This window comes from Oncorhynchus clarkii, chromosome 11 (genome assembly GCF_045791955.1).
Source record: "Oncorhynchus clarkii lewisi isolate Uvic-CL-2024 chromosome 11, UVic_Ocla_1.0, whole genome shotgun sequence".
In the NCBI taxonomy this organism is placed as follows: Eukaryota; Metazoa; Chordata; class Actinopteri; order Salmoniformes; family Salmonidae; genus Oncorhynchus; species Oncorhynchus clarkii.
The window spans coordinates 11,373,341-11,386,318 of NC_092157.1; the positions used below are offsets into that span (position 1 = coordinate 11,373,341).

At 42.6% G+C, this 12,978-nt stretch overlaps 1 protein-coding gene across 3 annotated transcripts in view; it reads left to right on the plus strand.

Moving 5' to 3' along the window:
* LOC139420199 (receptor-type tyrosine-protein phosphatase mu-like) overlaps nt 1-12,978 on the plus strand; it is a 300,083-nt gene that overhangs the window by 241,840 nt on the left and 45,265 nt on the right. For all 3 annotated transcript variants that reach the window (XM_071170025.1, XM_071170026.1, XM_071170027.1), the window contains 3 exons: nt 3,187-3,274; nt 4,372-4,448; nt 7,587-7,623. In XM_071170025.1, coding sequence (XP_071026126.1) covers nt 3,187-3,274; nt 4,372-4,448; nt 7,587-7,623 — 202 coding nt within the window. The remainder of the gene's footprint in view (nt 1-3,186; nt 3,275-4,371; nt 4,449-7,586; nt 7,624-12,978) is intronic.

Consider the following 12,978-nt stretch of genomic DNA (forward strand, 5'->3'; position numbering starts at 1 on the left):
AGGCTGCTAGTGTAATAATACAGTATTTGACAGTCATAAACATACGGAGTGCAGAATAATTGATGCCCCCCCCCCCCTCCTCCATCTGAAAGTGCTTCTCTTCACTGCTTTTCTATAGTTTTCTACCTTTCTATTTGTAATGCCGCTACAAGTTAGAGACGGCGAATCATTGTAGTGTCCCCCCCCCGCCCCCGTTTTGTTCCCTGTTTTCTGCTACCACTGTCTCTTCTCATGTTCTCTCTAAACACAATGAGCCGAGCACTAAACTGATCAATTCTAATCTCCCCCCCCCCCCCGATTCCATGCTTCTTGTTATTCCATAACGTTATCTATGGAAAAGATAAATGAGGTAAGCAAGTCCCCTTTTTGGTTTGATTGTAAACTATGTTTTTAGATTGTAGCTTTGTCACAGTATCACAGAAACCCTATATGCAGCGATCTCACAACCTACACCTCCTGATAATGATTAGAATTCTCTCTACGATACCCGCTGTTGGTTGTCTGTGTCCAAAAACATGCATTTAACAAACCGCAATATACAACAACAACAAAATGTGTCGTCTGAGATTTAATCCCCCTGGTCAATGAGAATCAAAGAGTGGCTTTAGTTGACACTACAGTACAGAGCAGAGGTCCTGACTAATGGAAGTGTTTGTAGACAAAACACACTCCCCATTCATCCCAGACACACAGTAAATGATTCTCCTATAGTTCAGGCCTGTCTGCTTCAAAGGAAAAAAACATATTTCATTTGTGTTGATGATAATGCAGTCAGACGCCATTTGAATCATGAAAGACTTGCTCTCTTGGTATGATATCTTACACCCAAAAAATAACCAACAAGAAAGACTGGCAGAATCTGATCATACTTACCCTGAACAAAAGGAGGGGGGGGGGAGGGGGGGGGGAATATGCAGGGCTTTGAATTCATTACTGGCTTTCCACCATCCACCAATCACGTTAAGGGTTACTGGCGGGTGGTGGGAAAACCTGGCCAATGGTAGATTAGTATGATAGTGCCAAGGGGGATAGATGGAGCCTGGAGCTACCTCCTAGCCATTTGACTTGTAATTCCCCCACAGTTTGCTGCTATGGATGTTAGTAATACAATATTATGTTTTATATTTTGCTAGACCTTTTTTCATTAGTATCCAACTTTTGGGTGATTTAATAGGCTCAGAAAAGCATGTTGCAAACTCTAACATGTCTTAAATAAATGTTGTATTACCCAATTTTGTATTTTCCCTCAAGCCGCACATTTCGTAGAAGTCTTGCAAACACAAGAGACATTGTTGCCAAATCTATTATTTTTCAAAGCTGGCAGTCAAATATTACACCTGAACTGAACACCTGCCAGTGTTGGTGCACTTCACATCACATAATATTTTTGTTGTGTTATCTATCTCTTCCCAAACTATTTTGACAGATTCCAGATTTTTTATAGTAATCTTTTTCTCATTGACACCGCTCACCTCTGGAGGAAGGAAAAGTGAGAGAGAGTTTCTCTCTATCAATCCTCTCCTCCCCAGGTTCTCTCGCTCGTCAGGGCAGCTCCTTGTCACGTCTTGCACATGAAAAGATAGCTCTCTTGAAAGATACACGGCAGCAATGAATAACAAACCAGCACCACTTTGAAACTCTAAACCTAGAGAGGGAGATGGAGGGAGGAGACTAAGCATCTGCAGTATTGTCAACATGTGTTAAACTGTGTTTAATGCCTCTTTACTGCAGCTAGTTCTGAGACATTCAGAGAGAGAGAAAGTGATCTGCATTAAACTACGGCCTTCTCTTCAAAGTGTCCCTTGCGGTTAACAAGACCTGTAAGGCCATGTTTTTCCCCCACCCAACCGTGCTTGGTAAAGGTCAGGTGATAAGGTTGGTCTTTTAAGCTCATCTCAAGGTGACGTCGAAATGTGTACTCAAAGGATTGTTTGCATATTAATGCCGGAGACCCTCGACACCAAAGACGTCTTCAGGAAAATACACATTTTATTTCGTCCTTTCTGATTACTCCTTCATCCTCATTTAGTCAAATGACTGTGTGATATCCATTGATAACTGTTAATAAATGCCATATTTTCACACCTTAGGCATCCCAGTCACCACCTTTCAGAAAATACCAAAAGTTCACCATCATTTGATTTGGAGTGGTGGTGCCTTTTCCTTCATTGTGTATGCCGTGGGGTGGGAGGGGGCAGTGTGAAGAGGCCTTCATTGTGTATGCCGTGGGGTGGGAGGGGGCAGTGTGAAGAGGCTCCGGTGTGAAGAGGCTCCTCGTCATGGGGACTGAGCTGTTACCATTATCCACTCAGAGGACTGATCAAGGCTTCTTGTTCTCGGAACGAGTTCCGTGTCATATCATTGAGGGGAAGAAGCGCGAGGGGGGGGGGGGGGGGGTAGTAGGATTTACAGGTAAAAAATAAGTTCCACTGCAAGCAATCAAATCTAATCAGATGAATTGTCTGATGGGACTACGAGAGAGCAAGCGGTATTGGAAAGAGCGTGGGATGGGTATGGCTAAATAACAACACCTCGTTATGATCCGTTTATACGTCCTGACACTCTTTGGAGACGTGATTTTGGGGGGAAGTGGAGGAGACATTAACTTACAGGGGGAAAGCAGTAGCCCCTAGCCTGGGTAAAGAGCCAATAATCAACAGCACCACTCCAGCAATGACATTTATTTTCATAATTAGTCCTAATTGGGTGTTCCGGTGCAAGATCAGAATTCCCAAAAACTCATACTATTAATAAATCATGAGGTGCTGTGCTCGAGCAGAGTTTTTTGATCAGGCGGGTGTGTGTGTGTTCATTTTCTGGTATGTTTCGGGGACTAGTCTTTCAGAGAGTATGTGGGTACAGTTTGTAAGGAGGACTGGTGTTCTACCTCGGTGAGGTTAGGGAGATTCTGATTGGCTTCAGTGGTGGCCTAATGGGCACCTTCTCTGACATTGCTCCCAGAAGGCCGTTCTCCTGCTTCCTCTCATCTTTAATAATGATGAAGATATATCTCTGTTTTGACTGGAAAGGATCCACGACTGAGCTGTGCTGTCCATTTAAAGAGCTGACCTCCTAACCCTTAGGACCTTTCATGTCCTCCTGTTTAACACTTTCTCTCTCTGTTCCCCCCTCCCTCTCTCTCTCTCTCTCTTCTGTTTCTCTCTCTTTCTTTCCTTCCACCCGCAGAGCTTCTTTGAAGGACAGTCTGCACCATGGGACTCTGCCAAGAAAGACGAGAACAGGATGAAGAACCGATATGGAAACATTATTGCATGTGGGTACAAACAATTCTTCCTTTTTTGTCTCGTCAGTCAAATCCCTCAGTTGGATATGAATTCTCGGTGTGGGCCGAGGGTATTGTTTGTCCTTTTAGAGCAGCGTATAGTTAGGAACATATGAAATGGTTCCACTGAATGTTAACTATAAGAACTGCGATCGTTCTCTTCCTGAAAATGTCATCTTTAAGCTGTGATTGTCACGACAACTGACATCCTATCAGACATATACACACAGGCAGTACTAATTGCCTTTGCAATTATGAAAATGAGCCCTGACTTGGGAACAATTTAAGTTCTGGGCTTGAGACATTGCCGAGGGTGTCACACACACACACCACCCTCACAGCTATACCAGTCCCCCAACGAGGAGACCGCCCCTGTCATTTCCACGGCAATAAGATTCCGGACACTTCCTGTCTCTGCAAATGAGCAACCGACCAATCACAGTTCTCCACCCGGCGCGGCGGCCAATTAGCTGCAGGGCATGTTGGATGGACTGCCAGTTTTCTGCCGGCTGTAATAATTAAAGTGAATAAATCATTCAGAGTGAGTTAGCGTCTCCTCTGTGAAATGGGAGAGAAAGAGAGAACAGAGGAGATCTCTCCTATTAGTCAAATTGAATTATTTTGACTAATGGATAGACACTTGTTTCATAACAGAGCGCTGTCGTGGTGATTTTGATTAAGTAGAGGCACACTTCACTATGGTTAATTTACCAAAGCTTATTCTCTGCAACTATCTGGTAATTTGGACTCACTGGGTCCAGATCATTCTCTTTGAATCCCAAAACTAAAGAAGAACTGAAACTGAACAGTGCTAGCGTAGTTCACTTCCACACCACCGTTGACTTGTACCCTAATGAATAGGGACTTCAACTTATTACACCAGGAAAAGGCTTCCTTCTATAGGGCATATGTCAGAGAAAAACACAGTGACCTGGTAGTTGTACCTGCAGGAGTTGATGACCTTAAACTTCATAGTCCCTATCCTCCACAGGGATGGCCTACCAGTGTTTTCCTCTCCGTCTCGTTCGTATGACTAATGGGGCCCTTGTTTCTCTCTCTCTCTCTCTCTCTGTCCTGTCTTCCTCCAGATGATCACTCCCGTGTCCGGCTGCAGGCTATCGAGGGAGAGCAGAGCTCTGACTACATTAATGCAAATTACGTGGATGTAAGTACAACACCAGCCGGGGTTAGACAGAAAGGTCAGCCAACATGTGTGTGCGCATAGCTCTCAGAAGGAACGAGATGATGGCAAGGCTACTGCTTATAGACCCCCAATTCTCCTCACTCTCCTCCTCTTCCCCTCAAAATAGGGATATATACAGTGCCTTTGGAAAGTGTTCAGATCCGTTGACTTTTTCGACATTTTGTTAGGTTACAGCCTTATTCTAAAATGACTATAAAAAAATACAGAGACCTTATTTATATAAGAATTCAGACCCTTTGCTATGAGCTCAGGTGCATCCTGTTTCCATTGATCATCCTTGAGATGTTTCTACCACTTGATTGGAGTCCACCTGTGGAAAATTCAGTTGATTGGACATGATTTGGAAAGGCACACACCGGTCTTTACAATGTCCCACAGTTGACAGTGCATGAGGTCGAAGGAGTTGTCCGTAGAGCTCAGAGACAGGATTGTGTCGAGGCACAGATCTGGGGAAGGGTGTCAAAAAATGTCTGCAGTATTGAAGGTTCCCAACAACAAGTACGGGAATTGCACCGATAAGACAAGACTGTAACTACTAATTGGATACCACAAAATTGGGGAGAAAAAAAGTTTCCAAAAAGCTGTTTTTGCTTTGTCATTATGGGGTATTGTGTGTAGATTGATGAGGGGGAAAAACAATTGATTACATTTTAGAATAAGGCTATAATGTAACAAAATGTGGATAAATTCAAGAGGTCAGAACACTTTCTGATTGCGCTGTATGTCCAGTCTGTAGAATTAGAATACTTGGTCCAACTCTACGGACTGCACACAGTCACGTCCAGCACGTAGGATTGTTGGTTTGCAAAAAGCCCACCCCTTGTTTACCCTCCTGGCTATCACTGTTGACAGAGTACATTTTATTTTCCTCTCCAGTCAACCAGCTGGCACGGTGCAACCCACGCCAACCAACCACCCCATGCATACTTATCTCCCTCTTCTTCACCTCCCCCTCTACCTCCTCGCCTCCCCCTCCACCTCCTCGCCTCCCCCTCTACATCCTCGCCTCCTCCTCCACGCCTCCCCCTCTACCTCCTCACCTCCCCCTCTACCTCCTCGCCTCCTCCTCCACACCTCCCCCTCTACCTCCTAGCTTCCTCCACGCCTCCCCCTCTACCTCCTTGTCTCCCCCTCTACATCCTCACCTCCCCCTCTACCTCCTAGCTTCCTCCTCGCCTCCCCCTCTACATCCTCACCTCCTCCTCCACACCTTCCCCTCTACCTCCTAGCTTCCTCCTCACCTCCCCCTCTACATCCTCGCCGCCTCCTCCACGCCTCCCCCTCTACCGCCACTCCGAGCTTTGCCTTCATTTGTCATTAGGCATTAGCAACATTAGGGTTAGCTCCCTCCTCTTCAAAGGTAAATGAGTGTAGATTTACAGTTCAGGTGCTCGGAGATTGATAAAGAGATAATTATGAAAGCAGCGGCTCATTGTCAATAGAGGACTATCTAAGTGTTAGAGCGGAAACATCTTAGTCCTCGCTGTCTTGCTTGGGTGTACCGCCTGTTCTTGTAGTTCTCCAAAACAGGAAGTTATCCAGAGCCATTTTTATTTGCATACGTGATTGTTGTTTGGGTCTGGGAGGTGTGATTACAAGGACATTATGTAGAGTGACATCTGTTATGTTGTTGCTACGTTGTTGTTACGTCTGTTAAGATGCTGTCCCTAGAAACTTAATGGACATTTAGCATTTGAAATAAGGATTTGTCATCCCACCAAATCAATTTCCTAAGAATCAGTCTTTCAGTACTCATTAGAATATAGCATAAATAAATTCTGGGTGTTTGTGTGTCCAGTTGTGTGTCTGTGTCCAGTCCTGTGTGTGTTGTGTTGAATTAGCATTCTGCACATCTAGCCGCTCTGCAGGTTAGCTGATGAAGCTACTTACAGCCTGACCCCCAAGGGACTCGTGGTGAATTAACCATCAGGACTCCTATCAGGACACGGGCCTGAAGACCTGTATATGTACTGTACACCTCCCTCCGCTGAACCTCTCCTCTCCGTTCAGACTCTGTCTGGCTTGCTGCTCCCTCCCGAGTGTTTCTGTAGCCTGGTCCAAGATCTGTTTGTGCTGTCTTGCATGACGACGACCATAGCAGTTGGCTAATTAGCACATATCTGGGACCAGGCTGGGGTTTGTGTGTGGCGCAGTCAGTCAGTGAACTCTGCAGCACTTTAGTGAGTGCTGCTTGTCTCCCAGGCACAGACTCAACAGATCCCAATGAAGTCGAATTTCAGAAGAACGTCGAAACCTTTCTTCCATCATGATGATCACACAATACGTGACCAGTCAATGAACCCCCTTCTCCTAATAGTCTCTCGCTAACTAACTCTATAGTCGATTTTCCTCACCATGTGTGCTCCCACGGTGAGAATTCATCGATAGTGTGTAGAGCAAGAGGATAAACAACTCTTATGCTGGACAAGATATAAAGAAATAATTTAAACAGTTTGTGGCGTGTGGGAACGGCTCTTTGCGCTTACGTTTAGCTTCCCACTTTGTACGGTAGGCCTTGCTAGAATACAAGATGCTCGACAAATGAAATTTGAAGGGATTCGAGTAATCCCTAGGAGATTGAGTGTATTACGAAGATAAATCACACAATATGCATTGGAAGAATAGTACAACCATGTGTATGTTGGATGTTAATTTGACCACTATCACAACAAAATAATCCTGCAGCAACACAGGATTTGAATGTTTAGTCCATAATGTTGCTTGATCGATGGTTAGACTGTTAGCTGGCCAAGAAATGAGGCTACATGAAAAGTGCAATACTGTTAATATAACTAACTGCGTGTTAGTGTGGGTTTTAAATTAATTTATGTAAATCATGATCCTTATTTACATGTGTGTTCACTAACGTTATATTTGCTGGAAGCCGAATGAACCTTTTCTTTCTAATTGGTTTGAATGATTTATTCATTTAAGATCAGACTGCTGCTTTTGAAATATGTTTTCACTGCAGCAGGTTTTGCTTTTTGACTCAAGTAAACAAATATGCCCATTATCCTGCATTCCTTTGTGTGTTCAAACCTTTTTGACTGACATCTGTGTGCTTAAAGTTTGTTTCTCGCTCTGTCTTTCGGATTTCAGGGCTACCACAGACCAAATCACTACATCTCTACCCAAGGTAAGAACAGCAACACACCATAGGCATTCTCTTGTCTGAATATTTTCAGTATTGTTGTCAGATCTGCGACTCTTCCGTCTGCTGTTCAGACTGACGGCCTCATCGGAAGTGTCAACACGGATATGTAGGAGATGTGTAAAAAGCTGTGGGACTCCCCTCTCTTTAACCAACCTCCTCTCCACCTTCCAAGCCGTGTTATGTAGCGTCTTAGAACAATTCATCAGCCGTGTGAGCAGGAGGGGTGGAGAGAGAACGAGGGATGAGAAAGGAAGAGCGCAGTAATAAATAAATGGATTAGGTCATGTGTACTGGCGCATTTGTATGTGTGTGTGCGCATTCATGCACGTGCATGTCTATAGGTGTGTGTTTTATAACTGCGTTAATCCAGCAGGCAGATGCTGGCTGTGTGTAAGAGGACCGCTTTTCCAACAAGCCCCCTGGAGGGGCTCTCTGATTGATAGTTAATTGTTGTGCAGTTCTCAGAGTTTCCTCAGCCGGCCGCGCAAAGGTAATTCCATTCCTTGCTCACTCCGAGTAAAGGCAGCCCATTGAGACATAATAGACTCTGCAGTCTGGTCTAGTTGGCCTGGCATAATGGCCACCCTCCTGGCCGCTCTGAACCCGACCAGCATCTTAAAGGGCCTCCACTATGACTTGGTAGTGTGACTCTGTGTACTACATTGTTTCCAGTAATGCAGAGTTAAAGATAAGATCAAAAATCAAATAGAAATGGTGACAGGAGGAATAAATACACAGTGAATAACAAAAAAATAGAGTAAAACAAATTGGCTGTATACAGGGAGCAGAAAATAACATGTCTGAATACAGGAAGTAGAAAATAACATGTCTGAATACAGGAAGTAGAAAATAACATGGCTGTATACAGGAAGTAGAAAATAACATGGCTGTATACAGGAAGTAGAAAATAACATGGCTGTATACAGGAAGTAGAAAATAACATGGCTGTATACAGGAAGTAGAAAATAACATGTCTGAATACAGGAAGTAGAAAATAACATGTCTGAATACAGGAAGTAGAAAATAACATGTCTGAATACAGGAAGTAGAAAATAACATGGCTGTATACAGGAAGTAGAAAATAACATGGCTGTATGCAGGAAGTAGAAAATAACATGGCTGTATACAGGAAGTAGAAAATAACATGGCTGTATACAGGAAGTAGAAAATAACATGGCTGTATACAGGAAGTAGAAAATAACATGGCTGTATACAGGAAGTAGAAAATAACATGGCTGTATACAGGAAGTAGAAAATAACATGGCTGTATACAGGGAGTAGAAAATAACATGGCTGTATACAGGAAGTAGAAAATAACATGGCTGTATACAGGGAGTAGAAAATAACATGGCTGTATACAGGAAGTAGAAAATAGCATGGCTATATACAGGAAGTAGAAAATAGCATGGCTATATACAGGAAGTAGAAAATAGCATGGCTGTATACAGGGAGTAGAAAATAACATGACTGTTGTCACGAACCGGCTCAAAGTTCGTAACAAAAAGGGAGACAACAAATAACAAAATATATTTATTAACTACAGTTAACTAAATACAATTCACAATGGTGTGTGTAGTCAGTAGTGTAAGTGAGTGGTTGAGTGCATTAATGTGATAATGAGGGGTGTTGAAAGGTGCCAACGCAAACAAACAAAAACAGACACAAAAATGCCACAACCAAAATCTATCAGTCTCCCCAATGAATGGGGAAGAGGTGCATTTATCCTGGGACACACCCGAGCCCAGGTGTGTTCCATTTCACTGACGACCCTCCCGGCTCCGCCCACCGACATCCTATTAAGGAAAACAAGCGCAAAGAGAAATAATTTGGCAGACAGAGTGGGAGGGTCGTCACACTGTATACAGGGAGCAGAAAATAACATGGCTAAATACAGGGAGTAGAAAATAGCATGTCTGTACTAGGAGAGGGTTGACCTCTATCCTATTTTATGAGACTATGCAATACTTACTGTAATTAGTCATTATATACATTGAATAGGAGAGAAAATAATGGAACACACCGGCCTCAGACAGAATTGGCCTTTTTTTTAATATATGTATTGTTAGTGTTTGCAACTTTAAAAGAGTTACAAAACGGGGAGTGAGAGCGGAAAAACGGTAACTAAGCCGTTGTCCAGTTGAAAGGCTCATATGTGCTGCAGGCCAATCGGACGCTTGGCTGCCACCGGCGTTCATACACTTTGACCGAGCATGGTACCCCGAACAGCTGCATCTTCTACATCCACCTCTTTTGGTCGGTTAGCCTTTTTAAAACAATATATTTAATACAATATATTTAATACAATATATTTAATACAATATATTTAATACAATATATTTAATACAATATATGTAATACAATATATTTAATACAATATATTTAATACAATATATTTCACCTTTACTACCAGATCAATATTCCAACACTTTTTCAAATGTTTCAAGTAGACACATACACATTAACTGTGCCCTCACACAACCCCTGGCTGCCTTGCACATTCCTCTTCCTAGGGAAGGAAAAGGTGAGAAGTAGCGTTGTCTCTCTTCCTCCTGAAGAATCCCAGCAGTCTGTCTGTCTCTCGTTGTAGCAAGATGAAAAGCATTCCAGTCTCCTCACGGACAGAGCCTCTCCTCTGACAGCCTGTCCACTCGGGCTGTCTGTGAAGCTTTTGTTGAGCTTTTTCTCCTGCTTCCTTGTCCTATTCCCCCAGTGCACTATGGGAGAAGCTCTTCTCCACATCTAATTGCCTGACTTGACTTCACCCTCTGCTGCGCTAGGCCATTTACTGTATCTGAAAAAGGATGTCACTTTTTCGTCTCCCAGAAGACGACACCAGCCGCTCTGCTTCTCTTCTCCGCCGAGATTTTCTTTCGCCACACGCTGTTAACGCTGTGTCAACACAGATTACTGTTTTGGTTGGCAAGTGTCTTGCAAGTTCACAAAGTATCTGCATAAGGGGGGGGGGGGGGGAGGGGAGAGTACTAGCACAGCGCTCTTAGATGGAAAGAGTTGGGAGATCAATCCTCTAGGAATATGCCGAGCACTGGGCATTTACCATATCATCTGCATATCATCACTACTTTCTCAGAGAGAAAAACATGAGGAACTGTAAGACAACCACTGTGCTGATTGAACCACGTTGAACCACTGATTAAAAAACGGTTGATGTAAATTCTGAATTGAGTTGCGAAATTTGTCTTAAATTCCAATATATATATATGTTTTTTTATTAGCCACACCCTACAGGAAGCATCATTTGTATTTCATTTGAATGAAAATAAGTAGAATTGAATTCAGTGAAATTCAAACGGATAATTTATTCCATCATTGTGCTCATCAAGTATGGTTACCAATACTATGTTTAACATGTTGAAAAGTTTCATTTTCAAAACTCAAGTCTTCTAAAACTATTTAAAAAATAATTATAGTATTGTATTCGGTCTACAATCATTCCTAATTCACCTACAATTAAATATTGAACAACAATGCATATCTACGTGTGCGTTAGATCAAACACTCCAGAATGGAACCTCTTCTCATGACAAAAATACTAACAAATGACTATTTGACACTGAGTTATAGCCAAGCTAATACTTGAAACGATATCTGTATTTCTTTAGTAGGAGGTGTCAGATGCTTTTGACTCATATGTTTCATCTCTTTGAATTGGTTTGAAATGAATTCCAGTTCAAATTGTGCTTCCTGTGGGGTGTAGCCAATTCAAATCCAATTGAATTACATTCAGAAATATCGAATTGAATTACATTCAGAAATATCGAATTGAATTACATTCAGAAATATCGAATTGAATTACATTCATAAATATCCAATTGAATTACATTCAGAAATATCCAATTGAATTACATTCAGAAATATCCAATTGAATTACATTCAGAAATATCCAATTGAACCCAAACCTGGATTGAACTAAATCTGCCTTAAATATAGTACGTTTATAGTAAAGAAGCAAAAAAAGGAGGCTGGTGATGCTATCAGGAGGAGTAAAGGGGGACAGAGGAGAACAGGGAGTGTATTGGCCTGACCACACTAAGCTCTTGTTCCTAGGAGAGATGGTCATGAATACCAGGAGAACATGGGGCCTGGCATCGCTAATGAGAAAAGTGGCTTGCTCGCACTAGAGGCACCCGGCAATGTCACACCAGGAGGATTCTCGAGCGACACAAGTGTTTGGTAATGCGGCTGTTTGTTTGAGCATGAATATGGAACATCTGCAGTGAGCTGTGTGTGTATGTGTGTGTGTGGTTTAGCTGTTGGACGCAGTTTGCCATGGCTGGAGGTACACGCGTCGCAGCTCTCGAACACACACACACACAGATTTGCAGGAGCTAATTAGCTCGTCAAGTCTCAAAAAAAAAAAAAAAGCATTTGCCAGTTAATTAAAAATAATGTTTATTTGAATTAATTAAATGAGTAATTCTTCCTTGCAGGGATCCTTCATTGCTCGGCACAACCTGAAACACGGCCCACATTAAAGTGTTTAGGAGTTAATTGGGAGTGTGTGCAGACTGCTGTCCCCCTACCTTGTCATTCAGCTTGTGTTGGCGTGTGTGTCTGTGTGTGCAGACTTAGATCCAGGCATTAGTTGATTCCCCTGTCAACAGTGATCAGAATGCACAGGCACACAGCGCCTGTGTTCCGTTTTGATCAAGTTCAACTGGGGAAAAACAAGGTGTTAATCAACCTGTGTACTTTTCATGCTCAGAAAGCAAGCAAGCAATGGACAAATGTAAGGGATGTGATGAGCATTAAATCAGTATGACAATAACCTGGTCTAAGACGTGGGTGATGAGACAGACAAATGAGTTGCAGGTCTGACAACAATACTGACAAAACTTGAGTGGGGAAAAACACTTGCGTTGGTGTCATTGATAACATAGTGCCTTCAGAAGGTATTCACATCCCTTGACTTTTCACACATTTTGATTTTACAGCCTGAGTTTAAAATGGATTAAATTGAGATGTTGTGTCATTGGCCTACACACAATACCCCATAATGTCAAAGTGGAATTATGTTTTTTGAAATTGTTAATAATGAATTAAAAATGAAAAGCTGAAATGTCTTGAGTCAATAAGTATTCAACCCCTTTGTTATGGCAAGCCTAAATAAGTTCAGGAGTAAAACATGTGCTTAACAAGTCACTCCTTCTGTGTGCAATAATAGCGTTTAACATGATTTTTTGAAGGACCACCTCATCTCTGTACCCCACACATACAATTATCTGTAAGGTCCCTCAGTCGAGGAGTGAAATTCAAACACAGATTCAACCACAAAGACCTGGGAGGTTTTCCAATGCCTCACAAAGATGGGCACCCATT